The sequence below is a fragment of the Oncorhynchus clarkii genome, chromosome 1, assembly GCF_045791955.1.
Source record: "Oncorhynchus clarkii lewisi isolate Uvic-CL-2024 chromosome 1, UVic_Ocla_1.0, whole genome shotgun sequence".
In the NCBI taxonomy this organism is placed as follows: domain Eukaryota; kingdom Metazoa; phylum Chordata; class Actinopteri; order Salmoniformes; family Salmonidae; genus Oncorhynchus; species Oncorhynchus clarkii.
The window spans coordinates 8,110,795-8,128,568 of record NC_092147.1 but is presented as its reverse complement, the minus strand read 5'-3'; the positions used below and the strand labels follow the sequence as shown (position 1 = coordinate 8,128,568).

Here is a 17,774-nt window from a genome sequence, read left to right as displayed (position 1 = left end):
TGGGGGTGGAAGCTGTTCAGCACTGTTAGAGAGTCAATCAACCAGAACAAGGTTAGGAGACCAAATCTGTGTCCTAGCTTGTGAAATACTGTATATGTAATGGCCTCAATACATTAATGAAGCGCCCTTACATCCTATCCTCTCCCCATACTGAAACAACTTGTTAGGGTGAACCAATAAGACTGACACTATATACCTTCTAAGCATGATAGTTGGCTCATGATTTGTTTCAGGACTTGTTAGGGTAAACCAATAACAGCTTCTAACCCAAAGTCATAAGACTGCTGAACAATTAATCAAATGGCCACCGGACAAGTTCAACTGTTTTATTATTTGTTACTTTAGTTTATTAGGTAAATATTCTCTTCAACTCTTCTTGAACTGCACTGTTTGTTAAGGGCTTGTAAGTAAAGTATTTCACGGAAAGATCTACACTTGTTGTATTCAGCGCATGTGACAAATAAAGTTTGAGTTGATTTGATTTGACTATGTACCTTCTAAGCATGATGGTTGGCTCATGATTTGTTTGTACTGAAATCTATTCAGGGAGGATAAGGGTATATCATAGGCAGTGATGTAGTGGTAAAACCATTGACTGGTAAATGCTGATTGCCGTTCAGGATTAAAGAAGTAACGCTCCCTCTACTTTCAATGCATCTTCCACAAAAGGTGGGTAAATGCTTGAACAAAATAAAATAAAAAGTGTGTAAACAGCTTTTACATGTGTTCCCCCCCCACCACCACTGATTATAGGAGGCTTCTTCTGACAGTATTCACACCTTTCATAAGAAACCTCCAGAGAAATATTCATATTCACCGTAGCTGTCATTTAAACTTGGACTAACCTGGCCAAGGCCAAACAGTATATGGCGTTTTCTCTGGGTGTGCGGTCGCAGTGGAGAGAAAAGGCCTCCAGTGAGGTGGTGAGGATCTGGGCGGAGTTTGGCGAGGCAAACACAGGTCTGAGATTGGTGTCTCTGGAAATGGGCGGGAGCGGGACTCTGCTCCTCCATTGGTTGCTGTTCTGATCCCCACTCTCATCCTCCTCACATCCCTTCCCATTCTCTCTTCTTCTCTCTTTCATCCCTCGTGGCCACAGGGTGTAGCTTCGGTAGTTGAAGAGGTTTATCCTGGGATGCCAGGGCGCGGAGCGGGCAGGTTACATGAGATGGGTAGTTGATGGGGGTCAAACTTTGAGAGGCTGTGGACATCACCCTGATACCCGCCTTGGCCTCACTCCTCCTGGGCTTGGAGGACATCTTGGGGAGGGTGAAGCCGTCCACCAGGACCGTGTCGCCCACCCTGTTCCTGAACGGAGCCCTGTTGAGGCCCATGCAGTGCCTGGATGCTGCCCTCCTCTGCCCAGCCTCACCCAGCCCTTTATCTGGAGGTATGTCCGCATGGGCAGGGCCATACCTGGGAGGACCACCACAGAGCACAGCTTGGTGGCCAGGTGACTCACACACTCCCTGTGGCCGTACTGAAGGGCGATCCTCAGGGGGTCACGACCCTGGGGATCCCGACAGGCAAGGGTCAGAACGCTGCTGGCGATAAAGAGTTTGAGGATGGTGAGCTGGCCGCGCTCGATGGAGGCGACAGCGGGACACTTGGCGACGTCGGGGTGGGCCGTCTGGTGGCACCACTCACGGTAAGGGTGAACCCCCGCCGGCTCAATGACACGCACCCCCCTCTCCAGCAGCCAGCCGGCCAGGTCCAGGTGGCCCAGAGAAGCAGCGATGTAGATTGCCACCCGGAGCTGGAACCTGGAATAATACAGAATCAATGTATTTATAACACGTTTCAAGTTTTTTTTGTCAAGTTCACAAGATACAGTGGGTTATAAAACAGTACAGTAAAATGCTTATTTGCAAGCTCTTTCCCACAATGCAGTATTAAATATCAGGGTAAGAAAAAAACATAGGAAGGAAAAAAACACGAGAATATAAGCCATATACAGGGTCAGTACTATCATTGTAAGCTATATACAGGGTCAGTACTATCATTGTAAGCTATATACAGGGTCAGTACTATCATTGTAAGCTATATACAGGGTCAGTACTATCATTGTAAGCTATATACAGGGTCAGTACTATCATTGTAAGCTATATACAGGGTCAGTACCATCATTGAAAGCTATATACAGGGTCAGTACTATCATTGTAAGCTATATACAGGGTCAGAACCATCATTGTAAGTTATATACTGGGTCAGTACTATCATTGTAAGCTATATACAGGGTCAGTACTATCATTGTAAGCTATATACAGGGCCAGTACCATTATTGTAAGCTATATACAGGGTCAGTACTATCATTGTAAGCTATATACAGGGTCAGTACTATCATTGTAAGCTATATACAGGGTCAGTACTATCATTGTACGCTATATACAGGGTCAGTACCATTATTGTAAGCTATATACAGGGTCAGTACTATCATTGTAAGCTATATACAGGGTCAGTACCATCATTGTAAGCTATATACAGGGTCAGTACCATCATTGTAAGCTATATACAGGGTCAGTACTATCATTGTAAGCTATATACAGGGTCAGTACTATCATTGTAAGCTATATACAGGGTCAGTACCATCATTGTAAGCTATATACAGGGTCAGTACTATCATTGTAAGCTATATACAGGGTCAGTACTATCATTGTAAGCTATATACAGGGTCAGTACCATCATTGAAAACTATATACAGGGTCAGTACTATCATTGTAAGCTATATACAGGGTCAGTACCATCATTGAAAGCTAAATAAAGGTTCAGTACCATCACTGTTGATAGTAAGTATATCATACAGTTCAGTGTGTAGATGTGTATTCTGACTTCACAGGTCTCTCCCTAGACAGGTGTCGTTGGACAGTCAGTCTGTGTCACAGGAAGCAGCCTCTGAGGAACTCCGCCCACCCATCCCAGGTGTCCAACCGTAGAGTAGCCCCTGGGAGACAGAGACACATGCAGGTTGTCCTCCTGCTTGCCATGAACCAAGAATGTGTTCCATACAGTCCATTTGTCTCTGTGTTACATCCATAAGGTGTTGAGCCAGAGGACCATTGATCTACTGCACAAGGAAGGCCATACCCAGGTCAATGGCGTAGTCGTGCAGCCGGTTGCAGTCGTAGAGTTGCAGGCCGGTGGGAGAGCTCAGTCTGAAGGAGCTGACGGGAAGCCCACACTGCTGGGACACCAGGGTCATGAGCCTGGCCACAGACGTACTCAGGAGAAACACAGTGCCCAAGACTGAGAGGGTCTCCCCCGTCACAGCACTGAACACACGCACCACCGGCTCCCGCTGAAGTATAAGACCATGGACATACAGTAAATTCACTTGTTTTACATAAATACCTATGTTGTGTTTATACACCCAGTAAACAAAACATTATGAACACCTGTGCTTTCCATGACAAAGACTGACCAGGTGAATCCAGGTGAAAGCTATGATTCCTTAATGATGTCACTTGTTAAATCCACTTCAGTGTAGATGAAGGGGAGTGGACAGGTTAAAGAATTGATGGCAAAAGGCAAAATATTTAAGTGCCTTTGAACGGGGTAGTAGGTGCCAGGTGCACCGGTTTGTGTCAAGAACTGCAATGCTGCTGGGGATTTTCACACTCAACAGTTTCCTGTGTGTATCATGAATGGTCCACCACCCAAAGAACATCCAGCCAACTTGGCACAACTGTTGGAAGCATTGGAGTCAACATGGGCCAGCATCCCTGGGGAACGCTTTCAAACACCTTGTAGAGTCCATGCCCCAACAAATTGAGGCTGTTCTGATGGCAAAAGGCGGGGTGCAACTCAATATTAGGAAGGTGTTTCTAATGTTTGGTACACTCAGTATATATAAGTTAGGAGTCATATAATTACAGGGGTAAGATGAAGTGGCTCCTTTGCACTGATCTTAGGTCTGGTTTGTGTTTTTACTGCTAATGGTAAAGGTTAGGATTTGGTGAGAGTAAACTGATCCTAGATCTGTGCCCAAGGGCAATTTCTATCCAGAGACAAATCAAAGGTCCATGCTATTTAAATTTATAATCTACCACCATCTCGTGGCTCAAATTTGTAACAACATTTTCTAATTCATGTGCTGTACTGAGTTTTGTTCTATCACATTGAACACTAATCTGGGTGCAGATTAAATTGAACACTAATCTGGGTGAAAATTAAATTGAACACTAATCTGGGTGAAAATTAAATTGAAGACTAATCTGGGTGCAGATTAAATTGTTAACAGAAATATTATGAATATGTATTTCAATGAACCCAAAGGGCCTCTTCTTCTCCTACTATACGGCCTGCTGTGCTCTACTGTACTCTGCTGTACTCTGCTGTACTCTACTGTACTCTGCTGTGCTCTGTCTGCTGTACTCTGCTGTGCTCTACTGTACTCTACTGTACTCTGTCTGCTGTACTCTGCTGTGCTCTACTGTACTCTACTGTACTCTGTCTGCTGTACTCTGCTGTACTCTGCTGTGCTGTACTCTGCTGTGCTCTACTGTACTCTGCTGTACTCTGTCTGCTGTACTCTGCTGTACTCTGCTGTGCTCTACTGTACTCTACTGTACTCTGCTGTGCTCTACTGTACTCTACTGTGCTCTACTGTACTCTACTGTACTCTGCTGTACTCTGTTTGCTGTACTTTACTGTAGTCTGCTGTGCTCTGCTGTACTCTACTGTAGTCTGCTGTGCTCTACTGTACTATACACCACTGGGTATACAGACTCTTCAGATACTGTTAGCGAACACCAGACTGAGGTCGAGGCGATTACATGGGGAAAAGGTTTATGACTGTAAGGGTGTTTGGTACAAAGGCAACACTACATCGGGCCACATTTCAGCTCTATCCCAGGTCAACCATACAATACTATAGATTTCCACTCTAGTCAACCAGCAAGAAGGAGAGACAGACAGAAGGTCTGGCTTTGACTATGTCAATGATGGGATGTGTAAGTAAGGAGTAAGGAACACAAATAAACATTATTCTGATGGTTAAATTTGTACTTAGATACATAACCACTCTCCTCTGTTAGCAAATCTTCCACAGAACTTTGTGGAACAGAGTGAGTTATGTCCCTGTCTGGCTCTGGACATGTACCCAGGGACCTCTGTACAACAACACTTCACACTCACGAAGCAGTGTTCTTACTAATCAATCACTCTACCATAACCATGGTCTCGGTATAAAGCAGTGTCCTTACTAACCAATCACTCTACCATAACCATGGTCTTGGTTGAGCAAGGGCAATATTACTTTAAGTCTCAAGCAGGGTGACCTCAACATTCTATATATCGCCATACTATATACCACCACACTATACAGTGGGGCAAAAAAGTATTTAGTCAGTCACCAATTGTGCAAGTTCTCCCACTTAAAAAGATGAGAGAGGCCTGTAATTTTCATCATAGGTACACTTCAACTATGACAGACAAAATGAGAAGAAAAAAAAATCCAGAAAAATCACATTGTAGGATTTTTAATGAATTTATTTGCAAATTATGGTGGAAAATAAGTATTTGGTCACCTACAAACAAGCAACATTTCTGGCTCTCACAGACCTGTAACTTCTTCTTTAAGAGGCTCCTCTGTCCTCCACTCGTTACCTGTATTAATGGCACCTGTTTGAATGAACTAAATCACCTAATCATACCTAATCATACTATATAATCATACTATATAACCATACTATATAATCATACTATATAACCATACTATATAACCATACTGTATAATCATACTATATAACCATACTATATATTACCACACTCTATATCACCATAATATATATAATCATACTATATAACCATACTATATAATCATACTATATAACCATACTATATAACCATACTGTATAATCATACTATATAACCATACTATATATTACCACACTCTATATCACCATAATATATATAATCATACTATATAACCATACTATTTAACCATACTATATAACCATACTATATATTACCACACTAAATCTGAAACACTTTATGTTAATGATAGTATGAAGCTGTTTCAAGCAATAGCCAGCTCACTTTGATATGCATTTTCAAGCACGGGTAGAAACAGCTAGGTGTTTGGCTGGTACCTTCAGCAGGCAGCAGATGGCACTGCTAGGGGTGATGCCAACGTCTGTCAGGACCCAGCTGTCCCGAAGGATGGCACCAGCATAGCTCAGCTCCAGGAAGTACCTCACCTGCTTGTCGTCTGACAGTTGCACGTGGAAGTAATCCTGCCAGAGGAAGAAGATTGGAAACACAAGGAGCCGTAATTGAGTGTCCCATACAATCAGAGTGAGAGGGCTCAGCACTGATGGAGCCGTAATGGAGGGTGTCCCACACAGACACCCATTATGGAGGGTGTTCCACCCAGGCAGATGTCAATGTTTACCATACAATAATTGTAAAAGTGTCCAAATGTGTACAATTAAGAAATAAGGCCCAAGGAGGTGTGGTATATGGCCAATATACCACGGTCAAGGGCTGTTCTTAGGCACAACGCAACGTGGAGGTATATTGGCCATATACCACAAACCCCCAAGGTGAATTCTTTTTTTTTCTTCTCCAATTTAGTGGTATCCAATTGGTAGTTACAGTCTTGTCCCATTGCTACAACTCCCATATGGACTTGGGAGAGGCGAGAGCCAAGAGCCGTGCGTCCTCCGAAACACAACCCAGCCAAGCCACACTGCTTCATGACACCATGCCCGCTTAACCTGGAAGCCAGCCGTGTCGACCGTGTCAGCGTGCACTGCTGCGTGCACTGCACCTGGCCCGCCACAGGAGTCACTAGTGCGTGATGGGACAATGTTGACAAAGCACTGCTGGCGTGGCTGTCTCCTACTATCGCCCCATCACATGTCTCCTACTGTAAGTACCATCGCCCCATCACATGTCTCCTACTGTAAGTACTATCGCCCCATCACATGTCTCCTACTGTAAGTACTATCACCCCATCACATAACCATGTCTCCTATTGTAAGTACTAGTCACATACTTTACTTGACACCAGCCAAATGAACAAATTGCTTCTTAGAATCATCTTCCTTTCCCATGGAGCTGTTGGCCGAGGTTGGAGTAGCCAGGAGGAAGGCATGGCCAGCCGTTGAGAAATGCTTGTTTTTGGTTATCATGGATTTATCTGTGGTGACTGTGTTACCTAGCCTCAATGCAGTGGGCAGCTGGGAGGGATGCAAACAGGCTCACATGAAACCCTTCATGAAGACAAGTAGCCTAGTGGTTAGAGTGTTGGACTGGTAACCGAAAGGTTGCAAGTTCAAATCCCTGAACTGACAAGGTACAAATCTGTCATTCTGCTCCTGAACAGGCAGTTAACCCACTGTTCCTAGGCCTTTAATGAAAATAATAATTTGCTTTTAACTGACTTGCCTTGTAAAATAAAAATTTGAAGCAGAGCTTAATTTGTAAATTGGGAGGTGCCAGAGGGGGGGCTCTGTGGTACCAGAACTCATGAGAAAAAAGATCACCTATTATAATAGAGCATTGAACGCATATCATCACATTTGGGTAGAGCAGTAGAGTAGAGCCATTTACAGTAGGTGAACACATGGGGAACATTTTTAGTAGCCTAGGGTCCGGGAAAGTGTTGGCCTTTTTAAAACCGCATTTCGTGCAATTCTACATCCTTTTACATGACTGGAGACTTTGGCATTATCTTTTTTTAATCCGCACAAATGATCGAAATGGCAGGCTACTTTGACACTGACAAACTTAGTATCTGAGATCAATAAAAACGACCTTGTCTTGAATCCATCAATAGCCTATAGGCCTAGGTTTGTGGAGAAACATATAGTAGGCTACAATATGAGGAGGAAATTAGTCCTAAAAATGCTTTCCAGTTTCACTGACTCACCCAATGATGCGCAGCTCACTCGCTGGAGATTGTCGATGCGCTCGTGTCAAAAGCCTATCTCTCCCTCTCTCTGTTTTGTAAAACAATGTTTGGGAGTTGATCAAATATTTTGGTAGTCTACAGCATAGTCTTATCTTTTCAGCAAGAGTCATTGCTTTTCAACCTGTGTTTTCCCTCGATTGTATTTGAAATATTGCAAAAGGCCTGTTTTGTCTGCGTGCTGTTTTTTCACTGACAGATTTGCCTCGCGTTCCCGACTGTAGGCTATTCTTTGTTATTGGGCTACAATCCGCAGCTAGGCTATTTAAAAAATAAGCTATTGGTCCTCTGTAGCTAAATTATAGGGCTTCTCATGACGTATTAGGCTATTCTGAATGATTTAATTTATTTCTGAACAGACAGCAGTAATTCCGTAACTTTAGAAAATTCCTCCAGAACCCTTCATGCAGCTATGATTCTATAAGGAAACAAATGATGAAGTGCAACTCGGGAGAGATGAGTGGGCAGGATAATTGACGAAGAGGCAACTCGAATGAACTTTGATCGCTTTTATTATAATTGTTACATAGCAAAAAGTGAAAATTATTTTTCATGGCACGAGAGGTACCGGATTCGGCCAAGTAGGTTCCGGAACAAAACAGTCCAGAACGGAACGGTGCCGGATCCTGTTCTGGCATGATCCTGCTCAAATTAAGCACTGATTTGAAGTACCTAGGCCTCTACCTGCTGAGTATAAAGATTATTAAACTAGATTCAGTGGGCTTGTCATTCACAGTACTGATGAAAAATCAAGTACAGTTAATCTAAATGTGGATATACGAGGACATCTAGTGGTCACCGGATTTAAAAAAAAATTCATGCAAGCTATCTTTGCACTAGCATGCGATGCCATATATTTGACGCAGGTATTTATTATTCAACATGTATTGTCATTGACTGGAACAAAATATAATTGTATGAGCTATGCCTCTGTGTCCCGGCGTTGTTGTACCCCTCTACTATCTGGCTTGGTGGGGCGATCTCGTTCTGCATGCCTGCTTCACTGAGATACAATGTGTCGTCATGCATTTGTGCATGCACGCTGTTAACGGTCATATCCGTCTTGCTAGCTAATTTAGCTAGCTCATCAACCAGTATTTTATTCGCTTTTTCTGCACGATAGCACTTATTAAAGCCTTGAAACTCATGGGGACCTCACTGTTACCACGGGTCATCGAGCTAGCCCTTATTTGGCAGCAGGGTTGCATCGGTTTCCACTGGATTTGACAGCTTGTTAGGCTGGCTAGCTAGGTAGCTAATTCGCTAACGCGAACTGTTTATCACGTAGCAGCCTATGCTGACTAGCATCGCTAGCAACTAGCTAACATGGATAAAGTCTAGTCGTGGGTCCACAAAATCAAACAAATGGTACTGAACTGATGACAAAATCATGTTTCGAAATTGTAGTAGCTATTTATGTTGTTGTTGTTGCTTAATGACATTGCGAATATCATATTTTTTGTCATTTAACTACCGGTATGTATTTAATCCGGTTTCGGCATGAGAAAAGTATTAATCGCAAATTCCAGCACTAACGGATACCGGGAAAAAGAAATATGAGAACCGGTCACGAATGCGGAGCCACGCCCTAAAATAACATGTGACCACAAGGCGTTTGTGACGCATTCATGCGTTCCAATTTTGTCATAATTGTCTGTAGGTTCTAAATTGCTTATGAGCTTGGCTTCCCTTCAGAAAGTAGCTGATTCTTGTACTTTACAGCTGTATTTTCCTACAGTTACTAATAATACTAGCAACAAAACAGATTTCATTCCTTAAAATGATATTGCCAGATGGAAGAAAATAATAAGGTAGGCCTAAACTGTAATAAGATATACCTTAAAGACTGCTTGTGTTTAATCCTGAATCCAGTTGCCCCTCTTGTACTGGGATAAAACAATAGGCAAGCCATGAACCTTATGGAGGAGTACATGTGTTTTGTAGACACACCTGGGTTCTAGAATGGCTGAGGTAAACATTTTAGGAAAGCCTGGGTTTTTAATATCGAAGTCATTCTAAGGGGTAGGTTTGACAAAGCAAATGAGTGAGTGAGTCTTTGACATGAAGACAGTGGTTAGATTCTGCCATTGGGACTGCTCTGATGTTTCCATTCTCTCCTGGTTATGACCATAGAGCCTTGTCCCAGTCTCTAGACCTGCCTGTCTGTGTGATGGATGACCACCTGACCTCTGAAGCTGTCAATGAGATGGTAAGTTGACCTTGTCATTTCATATTACAACATTAATCCAATAAAATGTTATAGTGATGCTATCATTGGCAATGTTGACGTACCACAACCATCTCTGTTGTGTTGCAGTTGTTTAATTGGCCCAACGTTGCCAATGCTCCTCCACTCTTTAACATTTAATAATCATTTCAGTATGATATTTGTTGTATATTAAGTTTGATTATTTGCAATATAATTACATTTCTACCAGGAGCAGAGCAATTCTACCAGGAGCAGAGCAACCTCAGTGATGGAAACCACAGAAGAGGGAAAGCTCAACAATGTGGAACATCTGACACTTATGGACTTCCTTCAAAACCTAACTGAGAAGTATGTTCTGTTTTCTTTGGTACTATCACACCTTCAAGGAAATAGGATCAAATTAGAAACTGATCAATCGGAAAAAAATGTTCAGTGCTAGAAAAGTTGTCACATTGCAATTTTGCCAAAACAACTGACACAAAGCAAGTATAACTTCACGATCAGGCAAATAATTAAATAAAAACTATTCTGCCACGCATCCTGATATGACAACATTTATAACAATATTGTTTTCAGGCAATGGAGGGGGATTCGTGAGGGCATGTTTGACCCGGTAAGATCATGTTACTGACAATTTAATCAGATTACCATGAAAACTCTGCCTAATGTTTAACCTTGTTCATAAGCTTTTGAAAGACGCACTATGCAACATTTTAAAACACTTCTTCTGTTTCTGGAATACAGCTGACAAAACAACAGCTTGCCGGCTTGTGTCTGAGGATTGTCCAGTTTTTATCGGACAAGCTGATGCAGATCATCATCCCAGGTCTTTACGAACTACTGGGCATCCAAGATGCTGCCTCTTCTCCATTGTCACAGAGATCTCTCACAGCGTCACTCACCAGTCTGTTAGACGATAAGGTTAACACCAAGTCCCGCGTGAGATTTACTGAGGCTGGTGTACCTAAGAGGCCAGGCAGTCGAAAGTCTTACAATAGCTTTCGCATCCCGACTCCCTACCCTTCCTCCAACTGTATGGAGCAGGAAGAGGAAGAAGTGCAGGAATCACAACTTAAGTTCAAGGAGATTTACCTGACTAAGGGCAGTCTGGGCAGTGGAAGCTACCTGCCCAAGGGGGCCATGAGGTATGTTCTTAAAGGGAAATTTAACAACTTCATATTCATCTCCAGCATCACCATATGTGAAAATTACACATTTCCATGCTTTGTAGTAAAAAAAATATAGAGGGACGTAACTGTTTCCAATAGTGCTGAGAAATTAGTGCTTTTTGAGGTTGGTTTGGTTTCCATTCAAATATTTAAAAAATAATCACGGTTTTGGATTTCAATACTTTTTTTAGACATTGAATGCACTATGGATTATGTGTGTTGAATGCTGTAACAACACATAATAAAACAATGAATACAAGTCCCATGATGGTAGTGACTGTCCATTACTGTTTATGACTTATCAACCATCATTTACTTTCTCATATAAAATATTTATTTGATGACTTTATTATTTCATTCCAAGTCATCAACTCATCTCTATAGAGCTGCTGCTTATCCTGTCTGACAAAATCACTATTTTAGTAGTTCTTCTAAGTAAATAAGACCTACTTTTATGACCGCTGAACACCAACTGTCAATCACTTAGATCATGTATTTCCAGGTAGAGGATCCTCGCAACGCAACTGCTTTTTATCTCTCTCATGCATTCTCTCGTCTCTCCGTCTCAGTTAATGAGGTTTCCGTATCTGCTCCACACAGAGTGGACAAGCAAGTGGGCGTGCAATGGATTATGGGAATTAATTGCCGTATTTTCTGTGCTAAACTATGTAGAATATTGGCCTGTTGGAAACTACAACTCCCTACTACATTGCATAGTTCGTGCTTGATCTGATTTATCTCTACAGAAACTGAGCATCGAGCTCACAGAAGAAGAAAAAAATGAACTATATGGAATTCAAATAATTGAGCCGACGTCGGTCAATTAGTTGTTTAAAAACCGAAAAATAACAAAAATGTTGGTTAAATGCTCAGCTCTAGATTCTAATGACATCATCAGTGTGCATCGTGTGATTTTAACCAATTATGAGTAGGCATTGCCTACTAATTGGTTGATGATGTCATAGAAAACACTTATCTTCCTCTTTCTTTTTTACTACAAAACATAGAAATGCCCGTTTTTCACATATGCTGATGTTGGGGTGGTGCTGGAGATGATGAATATGAAGTTGAAACATTTAGAAATTTCCCTTTAACATTTCTTCAAACTGCCTTGTATTTATGATTGTCCTTGAAGTTATTAGAAGTTACAGTATTTGAAGTTTATAGCAATTTGGATTTTTGTAGAGGATAGATGTTGCCAGGATAGATAGATATCTACAGGCCAGTTTCAATACAAATGACTTATACAAAATACATTTTATTGGGCTTTAGAAATTAAGCAGTTAGGCTGACATCACACTAAGGTTTTTTCTCAGAGAAACAGCAGCGTTTTCCTCATTGTTTTCAATGGTGCAGATGTATTTGACACACTGAATGTGCATCACAGCCTTACATATTATTTGTTTGACTTTGATGATTTCTGCGTTTTTTTCCCCAAGGACTCTAACCTCTCTGTCTGATGTGCAGAAGAAAACAACCAACTCTGAGACGCTACAAGTCCTCTTAGGTGTCTCAGAGGACACCCTTGTCACCTGTGTGCAGGACAGCCTGCAAGGTTCTCTCTCCAAACTTGCATGCATGTCCAATTCTCCATCTGGAAGTGCAGGCTCTATGATGCTAACCCCTGCTGTAATGGCAGAGTTGGCTAAAGATGTCAAGTCGGCCTTATCAGTGGTCGTTAAGAGTGCCTCCGCAAGTCAAACCTCTCTAGTGACACCGGTAAGGGGAGACTCACAGACCAAGGTGACTGAGAGCATGGTGAGAGAGCTGGCTGTTAAACTTGAAAAAGTTGACCAAGAGAGCAAGAGTCTAACAGGGCAAGTCATGACCACCATCTCTGACACAATGGTGGCTTTTGTTGACGAGAACGAACACAATTTGCTGGAAGATCTGAAGGACAAGATCACGTTTTTGGCATCGCATGTTGGCTTCATTGAGGATCTTGATGCCCTGATAAGGAAATACGAGAGCAGCTACAATATTAGTGAATCTGGTTCCTCCTGCACGCTCACATCTAAGAGCATCCAAAAACTCTCTAGCCGGGAGTTTCAAACATCAGCAATACAAGCAGTGAGTGGAGTTCTTGACAAAAAAGTCAGTAGTTTGAGCTTTCCTAGTTCAGTCGTTCAGTCTGAGTTAACAGGTGCTGTATCAGGTCAAACATTGTCTGGCATTGTAAAGACAGAGTCAATTCACCCAGTGGGCTCAGCAGCGTCAGTAGTTGTTAAGACTTTCGTGTCAGATATGAAGTCCTTGGCTGAATCTGAAGAGAGTCCCCAACAGAAGAGTGCCTGGTCTGCTGCTGTTCACATTTACCACAGCATCCAAAACAACTTGAAAGATTATTTCGGCAAGCTTCAGCGATGTGCCTTAAAGAGCATTGTCACATCTGATGATAACATCACAAATGCTGAGTTTAAGGAGACAGTTCCACTTCCTTGCTTAAACATGAAATATAGGCCCAGTAAGAGTGAGCCTCAGTTGCCAGAGTCCACTGGTGCAGTTACTTTACAAAGAGGCCTAAGTGAGAGCTCAAAACTTCTTTGGGCAAAAAAAGAGTCAGAAGAAAGCAAGCTCCTTCTGACAACTTGCACCAAAGAAGTCATCTCAGAGCTTCTGGTCTTGTACAAGACTGAGATGTCAAAGGAGGACCCCCTGTACACTGTTGGAGAAAAAGGATCAGGCTTCTCTATTGAGAGAGAGAAATGTGTAGAGGGTGTTCTGGCTCAGCTTGGGGATATTGCCCATTCCAGGGCCTCATCACCAATAGTATGTGAGTTCCCCTGTCAAATTGAGGACAGCAGAAGTAAGGCCACAGCTTCTTTGACCAGTCTGTTAGATTGTATTAGAAAACTCTCAAGTGAGGAATTTAAGAGAAATGCCACTCAAGCAGTGAGTGAGTTCCTAGTTAAAAAGTCCACCAGTAGCTTAACTAGTGCACAGCCTGCTTATTCTGTAGCATCCAGGTCTTGTTCCATTCAAAACCAGTACACATGGTCAAAGGATATTTGTGCGGATTCTGCTGCCTTTGGCATCATTGAAACATTTGTGGAAGACCTGCAGAGCTCGGCGCAACCTGCAGAAGTAGAGGAGAGAGAACCTGACCTCCAGGAAAATGCACAAAAGCTACAGAGCAGGATCTGGTCTGCTACCACTAGTTTATATAACAATATTAAGAAGACATTAAAGGACTTCATCATTCACCAGCGGAGGTCAGACATGCTGAGCAGAATGTCTAGTCATATACCCACAGAGGACTCTGGACATCTTGGGACTAAGGAGTACCTTGGTTTGGCAAGCCAGGACTTGAGGCAAGCTAGTAAGAGTGTGCCTCACTTGCACAGTTTGAACCTTGAAGTGGCTCTACACAGGGGTGTCAGCGAGAGTTCAAAACTTCTCTGGACTGAAACAGACGAGGCTCTACTGACCAATAGTACCAAAGAGGTCATTTCAACAATCTTGACCTCATGCGAGGATCAGGCATCAAATGCACCTTGCTTCTCCACAGTAGGAAAGAAAATATCTGATATGTCCCTTGAGGTCAACATGTTGGTAGGTGGTGTTCTGTCTCAGCTGAAGGACATCTCCTTGTCAAGGTCCCCAACACCATGTGAAGACATGTTTGAACGTCTCCAAGGTTCTCCTGAGCGAACCTCTCCAGTAAGTCTAGATTGCAGCACGGCTGCCTCCAAAGGCATTGCATCTTCCCACAGTCTTTCAACAAAGAGCCTCCAAAAACTCTCTAGTCATGAGTTCCAAACCAAAGCTGAGAAAGGAGTGAGTGAGGTCCTCTCTAGATCATTTAACATTGTGGAGGAAGGCACAACAGATAAGTACCTCCAGTCTGTATCTACATCCACCACATCTACTGATATTATACAAACCATGGTGAAAGACCAGCAGGAGCTCACCCAGACCACCCAATCATCTGACATGGTATCTGGAACCTCCCTGCTCACCACTGGACAGGTTTCTGAGAAAAGAATCTGGTCTGTTGCTCGTAACATCTACTACAGTCTGCAAAGTAAGATTACAGAGTTTCTCAGAAAAGATCTTCAAAGATCAGACACAACACTTGGTTCAATCCAAATCTTTACATATCAAAGCAGTCCTGCATCACAAAGAGCAAGTCTCGGCCATCTTGAGGTCAACCAGAGCAGTGTTACACCTGGTGTAAACGATGCCTGTGTGGACATTCCGCACAAATTACTACCTAAAACCACTGAGCTCTCAGGATCCATGCTGGAGGATATTGGCACGATCCGTTGTAGGAGTGCTGACAGCCAAAATACAAGAAATACCTCTTCTTCACGCTCTTCCATCTCTCTAACACCTACTTCAAAATTAAGGCAGTCGAAATGGCACTTTGCTTTACCCGGGACTCCCATCCCCACTGAGTTTCCTGCTCAGATTGACTTTCCCATTGTTAGAAACACAATCATTGAGGACTTCTTTCACACAGAGGACTTACTTCCTGTAACCTTTGTGGACAAAGTCAGGCAAGCTGCTGGGGTGGTAGTGGACATTATGGTGGAAAGTGTTGAGAACACACAGGAAAATGGACAGGGTGCTTCACATCTTGACGACCTCCGATCTGCTGTTAGGAAATTGAGAAAAATCATTTCCACTTGGACCATCCACATTTTCAGTCATGAATTGGTGGATAAAGTGATAGCCCTTCAGGACAGCCACAGCACTCCACAGGTCTTAACATTGGAAGCAGCCAAAAGTGCTTCAGACTCCATTCTTTCAAGGCTGAAATGGGGAAAGGAACAATGTGCCATATCCAAGGAGCTCTCCTCTCAGCTTCTCCAGATATTTGCTGAAGAGACAGTGAAGTGCTTCCTGAGACAGTGGTCAGATGAGTATGAAAACATAAACTTTGATGTTTCAGTCCAGAACGATCCAAAGACTTCTACTTGCATGGTCATTCTTCAAATGATCACCAAAGCCACTGCTAAATGTTATTTTGAGTCCGCTACCAGCGTGGCCACCAGTGGCATTGTAGAAGGCGTGTTTGATTTGGAAAGGGATACCATCAGCAGTACTGGAGAGCAGGTCCTCACCTTCAATACAAAGGTATAGTACACATACATCTTTCATGAATAACACTGCTGTTGACCTTTTATGAGATATATGATTCTTTGTGTCATGGCATTGCACTGCTTCTTTGCAGTTGATATGCTGTACTTTAAGATATCGAAAAATGTTCAGTTTGTTTTAATGTGCCTTTTCCCACCAACCAGGGTTCCAAGAAAGTTAGTAAGAACCTCTGTCCTCAAGAGTCTCTGGAGTACCAGCCTCAGAACATTTCCCCTACTGTGTACTTTACAGGTAAGCCCTGCTGCTGTTTAGGCTGCTGCTCAGTCAAGACTGAGACATTATCCCTTTACCATTCCACTAATTCATTTGGAAAGACATTGTACTCCTCTGAGTTGTTACCTATGACATACTGTACTGTGGGCTGGGTGGTAGCCTAGTGGGTTAAGAGGTTGGGCCAGTAACCGATAGGTTGCTGGTTCAGAATCCCTGAGTTCACGAGGCAAAATCTGTCAATGTGCTCTTGAGCAAGGCACTTCATCCTAATTGCTCCTTGTAAGTCTCTCTGGATAAGAGTGTCTGATAAATGAGTAAAAATGTAAATTGATGGCATGCTGGATGGTCTTTCGTTGCAGAGACGATGACAACATCTCATGGCTCCTTTTCTCCAGAGGGAATTTATGATATCGCATCGTCCTTCCCACTTGAAGAGAAGAGTCGCAAACCCTCCCTTTTCACCAGATTGTCTAGATCCATCACGAAAGGCTTTCTCAGCCCATTCAAATCTTCAAGGAAAACCAAATTATTTAAATAAATTCCTCATTATAACAACGAGAGCATTCATTTGTTCAGATGAGAATCTAATCGTATTGGTCACATACGCCGAAAACAACTGTGAGATGCTTTATTACGAGCCCATTCCCAACAATGCAGAGTTAAAAAGTAAGAATATATTTTCTAAATAGTAACACAATAACAAGGCTATATACAAGGAGTACCAGTACCGAGTCAATGTGCATGGGTGCGAGGTAGTTGAGGTAATACAGTATGTACATGTAGGTAAGGGTAAAAGTGACTAGGCAATCAGGATAGATAATAAACACAGTAGCAGCAGCTAGTGTGAAAGTCGGTCAGTGTCACAGTGAATGTGTGGGTAGAGTGTAGTGAGTGTGCATCGAGCCAATTCAAGAGAGTCAGTGGAAAACAATTAGAAAAATACATCAATAACAAAGGGGCAAATAGTGCAGGTGGCCATTTAATTAACGTTCAGCAGTCTGATGACTTGGGGGTAGAAGCTGTTCAGCAGTCTAATGGCTTGGGGTAGAAGCTGTTCAGCAGTCTAATGACTTGGGGGTAGAAGCTGTTCAGCAGTCTAATGGCTTGGGGTAGAAGCTGTTCAGCAGTCTAATGACTTGGGGGTAGAAGCTGTTCAGCAGTCTAATGG

General features: G+C 42.7%; 1 protein-coding gene and 1 pseudogene across 1 annotated transcript; one reads left to right on the top strand and one right to left on the bottom strand.

The window, feature by feature from the left end:
• Positions 1-1,046: 1,046 nt before the first annotated feature.
• LOC139414348 (protein ANKUB1-like) lies at positions 1,047-8,941 on the bottom strand (annotated as a pseudogene).
• LOC139414957 (uncharacterized) lies at positions 8,518-17,158 on the top strand. The gene is made up of 7 exons (XM_071162621.1): positions 8,518-8,778; positions 10,046-10,121; positions 10,351-10,469; positions 10,698-10,734; positions 10,866-16,369; positions 16,537-16,624; positions 16,966-17,158. Exons 2-5 carry the CDS (start codon positions 10,083-10,085, stop codon positions 11,364-11,366), a joined length of 696 nt encoding a protein of 231 aa, XP_071018722.1. The 5' UTR covers positions 8,518-8,778; positions 10,046-10,082; the 3' UTR covers positions 11,367-16,369; positions 16,537-16,624; positions 16,966-17,158.
• The last annotated feature ends 616 nt before the right edge of the window (positions 17,159-17,774 follow it).

Bases quoted from the DNA above. Each gene is read 5' to 3' on its own strand.
- LOC139414957 (XM_071162621.1), top strand. From the start codon at position 10,083: ATGGATGACCACCTGACCTCTGAAGCTGTCAATGAGATG. The intron at 10,122-10,350 runs GTAAGTTGACCT...CATTTCTACCAG, and splicing joins CTGAAGCTGTCAATGAGATG to GAGCAGAGCAATTCTACCAG. The intron at 10,735-10,865 runs GTAAGATCATGT...TCTGGAATACAG, and splicing joins GTGAGGGCATGTTTGACCCG to CTGACAAAACAACAGCTTGC.